At 45.7% G+C, this 8,077-nt stretch overlaps 1 protein-coding gene across 1 annotated transcript; it reads right to left on the minus strand.

Annotated features, from left to right (window-relative positions):
- Positions 1-1,126: 1,126 nt before the first annotated feature.
- On the minus strand, positions 1,127-7,876 carry KRT12 (keratin 12). Its single transcript, XM_008055824.2, has 8 exons — positions 7,264-7,876; positions 6,789-6,871; positions 5,371-5,527; positions 3,816-3,977; positions 3,576-3,701; positions 3,229-3,449; positions 2,664-2,737; positions 1,127-1,589 (listed from the first exon to the last, which is right to left on the minus strand). The coding sequence occupies exons 1-8, from the start codon at positions 7,858-7,860 to the stop codon at positions 1,492-1,494; spliced, it is 1,518 nt and encodes a 505-aa protein (XP_008054015.1). The 5' UTR covers positions 7,861-7,876; the 3' UTR covers positions 1,127-1,491.
- Positions 7,877-8,077: the final 201 nt, after the last annotated feature.

Here is an 8,077-nt window from a genome sequence, read left to right on the forward strand (position 1 = left end):
ACTGTAGTTAAAGCCAGCCTAAAAGAATGCAGCCCCAGTCCAAAGTACGTGCTGGGCTCTTAGGAATGTGACCCAGCCCAAACTCTGTGCTGGGCCACTCTTGATAATCATTTATACCATTGAAAAGCTGAAAACAGCTCTCCATAAGTATATACTAATTCTACAAATATTCTTTTAAATCTTATAAAGAAGCTTGTACCCTATAAAAGGCTCCCAAATGTGACCTAAATTTGAATTATATCTAATACCTAAGCCTAAACCACAGTTTATGGAAAACAGGAACAATGGGTTTCTAGAGTGAGCTATGCCTGTCACCGTCACAGAGCCTTCAGCTTAGGCCAGCAGAGTTCCGTTAGGTTGTTTTTGTGCTACATGGCAAAAGGGGGAGAAAAATGGGGTCTATGGCTCCCGAACACGTCCTCGCGGTCTCGGGGTCTACGGCCCTCCCTGATCCCTAATGCTCAGTGGGCCTCCGTGGCCGGCTCCCAACAGATTTTGTCTTCTAATCTCACAAAGAACATGACTTCTCTTACTGACTTGTGGGTCTGACCCATCATAGGCCTCATTGTGACCAGATGGGAGAAAGGAGAGCAAAGCCATGCTCACTCACACCCCTGTGTCTGTTCGTGTGTATTTTTCCCATTTCCATTCTCCCTTATGCCTGGCTGATTTCTGTATGCAGCATTTCATGGCCCCATGACAAACCGTTCATCTGTCAGATTGAAACATGACCTTTGAGCTTCCATTTGACCTCTCTCATTGTGTCACCATTCCTGGTAGGTGTCTGTCTACCCTCAAATGTTCCTGCCCACAACTGTGAGCTCCTCAAGGCAAGGACCATATTGTATTCATCCTTGAATCTCCAACCTGGCACTTGGTGTTTCTTTCATGCATGAAAGAAAGTGCTAGGAAATGAACAGGACAGCTGGTATCCCCTGTAGTGGATGGTATAAATTAGCTACAACCTTGATGTGCTGATTTTAAAAGGACAGAACTTCTAAAATAATCATCTTAACTATCTCCAGCCTCAACATCTTTGTCCCAGAGTTTATCTACTTTATTATTACTTTTACAGAAACCTCTTTCTATGCCCTTGACATTATTGTTGGGGTCAAGAAGGCAGACATTTCACATTATTACTGTTCATCTTTTATTAAAATGAACTATTTTAAAACAGTACTACTTGATTAAAGCTTTATGATTAAAAAAATATTCCAGGTCACCCAGAAGAAAGTTCCTAAAAAGACTATTCCAGATCCAGAAAGATGTAAGATAATTTTGGTTTGTTATAAAGACCCACATGGCCACAATGACTTGTGATTAAAACTTGTTTCAGAAGGGCAAAAAGGACTCAATGTGAGTGGGGAATCCAAAGAAAAGGAAACACAAAAAGAGAGACTGAACTAATATAGCATCTTACTCTGAAGGGCATAACTTCTACTTGTAAATTTCTCAATTCTAAGTAACCAATCATGGGGCAGATCTAAAATTTTACATTAGTTCTTCAATTTCCTGGACTTGAGATGAGACCACCTCACCATTCACCATCTCCTGCACAACTGTCTTGATTTTTCGGGTTTTGGATGAGTCTAAAGATAAAAATGGAACACAGCAAGGAAAAATTAGTGCTTCAAATATTAATCCAAAATTGGTTGTTGTTTAATTTAAGTGTCTAAATTGGATATTGGTTGATGCAACCCATCAATTAATTTATGCTTTCAAAAGTGGCTGCTACAGTCTTAAAAATGTGTTTTATCCAGTGAAAATGAAATATATTCAGTGTTGTGCACAAATTAAAATTTAAAAAAATTCAAAGGTAATTATGGTAGTCATAATACTTTGTAATAGAGTAGGATTTTTTCCTTCCCGGGGTTGGCAACCTTTTTTTTTTTTTTTTTTTGAGTTGGAGTCTCACTCTGTCGCCCAGACTGGAGTGCAGTGGCCGCTCCCGGCCACTGCAACCTCAACCTGCTGGGCTCCGGTGATCCTTCCGCCTCAGCCTTCCGAGGAGCCGGAATTACAGGCACACGCTACCACGCCCGGCTGATTTTTTGATTTATTGTAGAGATGAGGTCTCGCTGCCCAGGCGGGGCTCGAACCCGCGGGCTCAGGCAATCCACTCACCTCAGCCTCCCAAAGGCGCGGGATTACAGGCTGAGCCACCGAGCCCGGCTACAAATTTTTTTTGAGTCAGAGTCTCACTCTGTCACCCAGGCTGGAGAGCAGTGGCGTGATCACAGCTACTGCAGCCTCGACGTGCTGGGCTCAGGGAATCCTTCCACCTCAGCCTTCCAAGTAGCTGGGACTACAGGCGCATGCCACCACGCCTGACTAATTTTTGATTTATTGTAGAGATGAGGTCTGGCCAAGCTGCTCAGGCTACTCTCAAACCCCTGGGTTCAGGCAATCCTCTTGCTTCCGCCTCCAGAGTGCTGGGATTACAGGCGTGAGCCACCGTGCCTAACGGCAAACATTTTAATACGGTACAGACTCTTATTTTGCTGTAGGAATGCACAAACCTTTTTCCTTGGCTCAGAATATAAATATACTTTAAATTTAAATTATTGATTACAATGCAATTAATTAAATGAGATTTTATAGATTGAGTCATTAATAAATAGAATTCTGACTTTTTAAAAGTGGTTCTTAGGGAGTCTGCATACCTATAGAGGAATCAATTGACTGTGCTTGAGACTTGGAGTCTGTCACAAGTAATAAACTTTCATCCAGGCCATCCCTGTAAGAAAACGAAGGAGGTGACATCACAGAGCGAAGCAGCCTGGCAGTCACTGGAAGATCTGGTCTCAGAAATTAGATATCCCAATTTACAATCCTGAGTTCTTCCCGCTAGTCCAGACTGCTATTACTTTTGGAAACTTTGCTATGCAAGCCCTTCTGATGGCTGCTATTCAGTGTGTCATTCTTAACACCGGGTCACTGATAACAGAAACGGAACGGGTGATTTCTCCAGTACATGGAAATACTCATTCACAATAACTGACTGTGGTGCCTTTGTTCGTCACAGCATTTTATGAACTGTTATCAAGTAAGATAATGGGTGAAAACACTTCGCAAAGTGCAGAGCATTTAGTAAATCCCAGGCATAGCTTTCCTAGATTTGTGACTTTCTGTCAACCAAAGAACCTTCCGTTGCAGCAAAAACTGCCTCTGGAGTCCACTGTTGAGTCTCCTAAAAGTCGACCTCTATCCCCCTCCTTGTCTATTCACCCTTGGGCCTCGCCGTCCAGCAGGCGGCGGTAGGTCTCAATCTCCAGCTCCAGGCGGGCCTTGACGTCCAGCAGGCGCTGGTGGTCCGCGTTCTGGCGCTCGGCATCCGAGCGCACCTGCAGCAGCTGCGCCTCCAGGCTGCCAATGAGCTGTTGCACCTGGGCCAGCTGCCCGCAGTACTCGCCCTCGGCTTCCGCCAGTGAGTCCTCCAGGGATTTCTTCTGCACGCGGGAGGGAAATGGGGCAGACATAACAATGGAGGGCAGCCCAAGGTCTGACATCATTGGGGGCAATGCCTCCCTTAGCGACCGAGACCGGATCGCGCGCGCGCGCGCACGCGGGCCTACCATGGCCAGCTGGGACTGGAGCTCGATCTCCAGGTTTTGGACCGCGCGCCTCAGGTCGGTGACCTCGCTCTTGCTGGACTGGAGCTGCTCGGTGTTGGTGCTGATCTCCTTCCGGAGCTCCCCGCTCTACAACAGCAAAGGGGAGCTCCGGCGCCGCGCTCGATCGCGGATACCCCACTCCCATCCCCCCCCCACCCCCCGCCAGCGAATGTAGCCAAGCCTGGCTTGTGTGCGCGTTACCTTCTCGATGAACCAGGCTTCCGCGTCCTTCCGGTTCTGCTCGGCAATGGCTTCGTACTGCGCCCTCATATCGTTGAGGAGCCTGGTGAGGTCCACTCCGGGGGCAGCGTCCATTTCTACGCTGACCTCGCCTGGGCCACCCACCCGGAAGCTTTGGAGCTCCTGGGGACAGCGCGTGAGAGAGGGGCGCAGGGGCCCGTGGTGACTTCCGTGGGCCCTGGGTACTTTTGCCCATACTCACACTCACACACATACACAATGAAAAATTCTCTTTTATGGGCCGGACGCAGTGGCTCAAGCACTTTGGGAGGCTAAGGCGAGAGGATTGCCTGAGGCCAGAGGTTCGATAACAACCTGAGCAACTTGGTGAGACCTCGTCTCTACAATAAATCAAAAAAAATTAGCCCGGCTTGGTGGTGCATGCCTGTAGTTCAGCTACTTGGAAGGCTGAGGTGGAAGGGTTGCCTGAGCCCAGCAGGTGGAGGATGCCGTAGCCTGGAGTGTGCCACAGCTCTCCAGCCTGGGCGACAGAGTGAGACTCCAACTCAAGAAAAAAAAAATTCTCTTTTATGACTGCATTGATATAAAAATAAATATATTAAAGCAATGTATGAAAACATGTTTCAACCTAAAATTTCGTATTTTTCTTCGATTTTACAAGATCATAAGACATATCCATGGGTCCCTAAAATGATCACACACCCTAGGGGCTGTGTCTACTGTGCCTCAAGGATGAGTTGGTTTCCTTCTTGAGAGATCACATTCTTTTCGTGAAAGGAAGCTTGCAGGGTTTCACCTTCACCTGCCAAATCAAGGGCTATAAGCAGTACCTAGGCGTGCACACCATACCACAGTCATTGAAATCCAGCAGAAATTTCTTTGGAAGCAGTGTCTGTTATTTGATAAACACTGCAGCACATCAGAGTTGTGTGTGTGTGTATTACGCTGAGTATAACCAATTTCTCTAGCATAAATAATGTTACATGTTATTGGCAGATCTGTTTTTCAACTTTTGAAATACTATATATTTTTTAAAAAGCCTTACTAGACTCTGGTGTGGCCATGTGGTCTTTGAGCTATGGTTGTCCCCACACTTCCTTGCTTTGGCCCTCTCCCCTACCTTGGAGAGGTGAATCTCTTTCTAATTTGTCACCATTGCTTCCTAACTTTGGCCCCTCCCCTACCTTGGGGAGTTGAAGCTCCTCTATCTCTAATTTACTTTCTAAATAAACTATATTTTCTAATCTAAAGTATAAAAATATAAAATAAATTGCTAAGTCAGGACAATTAAAATCCTTATTGTCATTAATTTATAGTGCAAATGACAAAATCAGAAAATGCCTCTAATTAGTTAAGCCTTAGCAGGAACCACCATCAGCACCACCACCGTCACCACATGCACATCACACAGAAATCCAAAATAAATGGCCACTTGAACAGGGAGATAACGTATCCTCCATATTTGTCCTAACTCTAGATTTTTAAATTTGAAATTGCAATTTGGGTGTCTGGGAGAGGAAAAGGCCTCTGAGTGAGGCTGTCCTCTCTGACTGACCTCCTCATGATTCTTCTTCATGTAGGCTAGCTCCTCGTTCAGGCTTTCAATCTGCATCTCCAGGTCGCTCCTGGTCAGGGTCAGCTCATCCAGCACCCGGCGCAGGCCGTTGATGTCGGCCTCCACGCTCTGACGCAGGGCGAGCTCGTTCTCATACCTGAAAACCAAGTTCAGAGAATCAGCACAGCCATTTGAACAAGGCCGCTGTCGATCTCCAGGGCTATGCCATGCTTAAATCTGTGCAACCATTTAATAATAGCACCAGCATTGCAGTGTGTCCTGCAGTTTTTGCTTTTGTCACTTTTCCTTTGCTTTTTTTTTGAGTTGGAGTCTCACTCTGTTTGTTGCTCAGGCTGGAGTGCAGTGGCATGCTCATGCAGCCTCGACCTGCTGGGCTCAGGTGATCCTTCTGCCTTAGCCTTCTAAGTAGCTGGAATTACATGCACGCACCACCATGCCTGGCTAATTTTTTGATTTATTGTAGAGATGAAGTCTTGCCAAGTTGCCCAGGCTGGTCTCAAACCCGTGGGCTCAGGCAATCCTCTCACCTAGGTCTCCCAAAGTGCTGGGATTATAGGCGTGAGCCACCACGCCTGGACTTCCTTGGCTTTTTTAATCACCATAGCTCAGTTGGAGAGAAGAAAAGCAAAGAAAATTTGAGGCAATGCTTTTCTATCAACTGTGAGCCCCACTTCATAGCAACCTGGGGAACAAGATCCCCACAAGCTAGCTGCCATGACTTTAAGGAGCTGCAGCCCCACCCTAAATGGAATTTCTAAAAGCAGCTAAAGATAAAACAAGTTGTTCTTTTAGCTTAACTTTCTTCATGATTTAATTTAAAGCACTGATACTCTGTTAGTGGCTTTAAACCAAGATTTTACAGGCTCAGGACCATTGCCGTGGCAACTTCCTGTGCAGACATTTTGTGGAACAAAAAGAAAATTAGTTTTTCTTACCTATGTCTGGGAGAGTGGGGTACAGGAAAGGATGAGAGAACGTAAAATGAAGTGTACGGTTAATTCAGTTGTATGTGTCACCAGGAAAATAAATGGTTCCATCTAACACCTTTAATTCATAATTGAAATTACTAATTCATTTCGATACATTGGACATTGACGTTCAGGACACTGGTGGAGTAATGGTGTTGGTCGCATCATGAGTCAATAGCTCATTTACAAATGTGGTGACCCACAGCCTTAGGCTTAAGCAACTTATAATTTAAGGACGTGTACTGTGAATTGCATTCGATGCTCATTGTTTCATTCTGGAATGGTCTGTGTGAATTTACCAAAACACTCACTGTATGGAGCATGTGAACCTCAGAAGATGTGATGTGTTTGCTGTCAACGAAGGCAGGACAAGACGGGATAAGAAGAAACGGTGGGACATGTCCGTGGCCGTCAGTCCCTTCTACTTACTTCATTCTGAAGTCCTCGGCTGCCAGCCTCGCATTGTCGATCTGCAAGATGAGCTGGGCGTTTCCAATGCTGGCAGAAATGATCTGACCAGGAGGGGGAGAGACACAAGATGGAGTCTTTAAGATGTTCGTGTTATACAAACGTATTTTGGACAGAGAAGTCAAAACGGTGACGTTAAATGCTGCTTTCTTAAGAGTTTATTAAGACTGTTTCATCTCTCGAATAAAATATATTTATAAAACAATATTGAAAAATAAAGAAACATACATTTCCTACAGAAAGATGGTTGGGAACATGGAAACTTTATGGTGAATGATTAAATGGAAACATTCTGGGATGAGAAAATTGTTCTAGGTACAGTCCCGTTGAAAAATATCTAAGGTGTAGGTGATTATCATAGTAAAATCTTGCAATAGTTAAAAAAAAAAAAAAAGAAAAGTAATTCCCAAAGCCCCCCTGAAAGACATCTTCTTACCTTATTCCTGAGGTCTTCAATCAACGGGTAATATTTGCTGTAATCATTCTGTGATGCAGGGTCCCCCGTTCCCGTTCCTTGTGTTTCATACCACTCTCGAATTTTGTTTTCTAGCTCAGTGTTTGCCTCCTCTAGAGCGCGAACCTTATCCAAGTAGGAAGCTAATCTATCATTAAGATTTTGCATGGTTTCTTTTTCTGATCCAGAAAGAAGGCCTCCATCATTGCCAGAGACGATACCTAGGGAGGCATCCCCTGGGCCTCCCCCAAATCCCATCCCCAGGCCCCCAAAGCCACCTCCCCCGAGGGCTCTCCCATAACCACTGCCCAGTCCCCCTGCTATGGAGCTGCCCAGTCCCCCTGCAAAGGAACTTCCAGAGCCACCACCAAAGCCAGAACTAGAACCAAACATGGAAGCAGCTGAAAACCCTCCCCCATAGCCGGCTCCAAGTCCAAAGGCGCATCCTCCATAGCTGCTTCCTACACTGGAAGCAGACATGCCCCTAGGTCTGCCTGCCATTCCACTCTGCGAGGACAGCCGTCGGGACAGTCCAGGGGCACGCACTGAGAGTGACGTGGTGCTGCTGGAGAGATCCATAGCCTGGGGAAGTGGCCACTACCCGAGAGGAAGAGATGTCAATAAGCCAGAAAGGCAACCTTTTATAGGCCGTGGGGTGGGTGTTGCGGTTGAAAAGTTCACTTTCTCCACTGAGAATAGGGTGCCTCCCCCCACTTTTTGGCCAGCTGAACAAATACATGATTTATATATAATGAAAATTCATTGATATAGAAATAATTGAATAATCATTTCCATT

This window comes from Carlito syrichta, unplaced genomic scaffold, assembly GCF_000164805.1.
Source record: "Carlito syrichta isolate Samal-C Ts95f unplaced genomic scaffold, Tarsius_syrichta-2.0.1 Scaffold301957, whole genome shotgun sequence".
Lineage (NCBI taxonomy): Eukaryota > Metazoa > Chordata > Mammalia > Primates > Tarsiidae > Carlito > Carlito syrichta.

Excerpts from the sequence above, each read along its gene's own strand:
- KRT12 (XM_008055824.2), bottom strand. The coding sequence starts at position 7,860 with ATGGATCTCTCCAGCAGCACCACGTCACTCTCAGTGCGTGCCCCTGGA. Across the intron at positions 3,978-5,370 it reads TGAAGAAGAATCATGAGGAG|GAGCTCCAAAGCTTCCGGGT; the intron begins GTCAGTCAGAGA and ends CGCTGTCCCCAG. Across the intron at positions 1,590-2,663 it reads GTCAATTGATTCCTCTATAG|ACTCATCCAAAACCCGAAAA; the intron begins GTATGCAGACTC and ends TTTTATCTTTAG.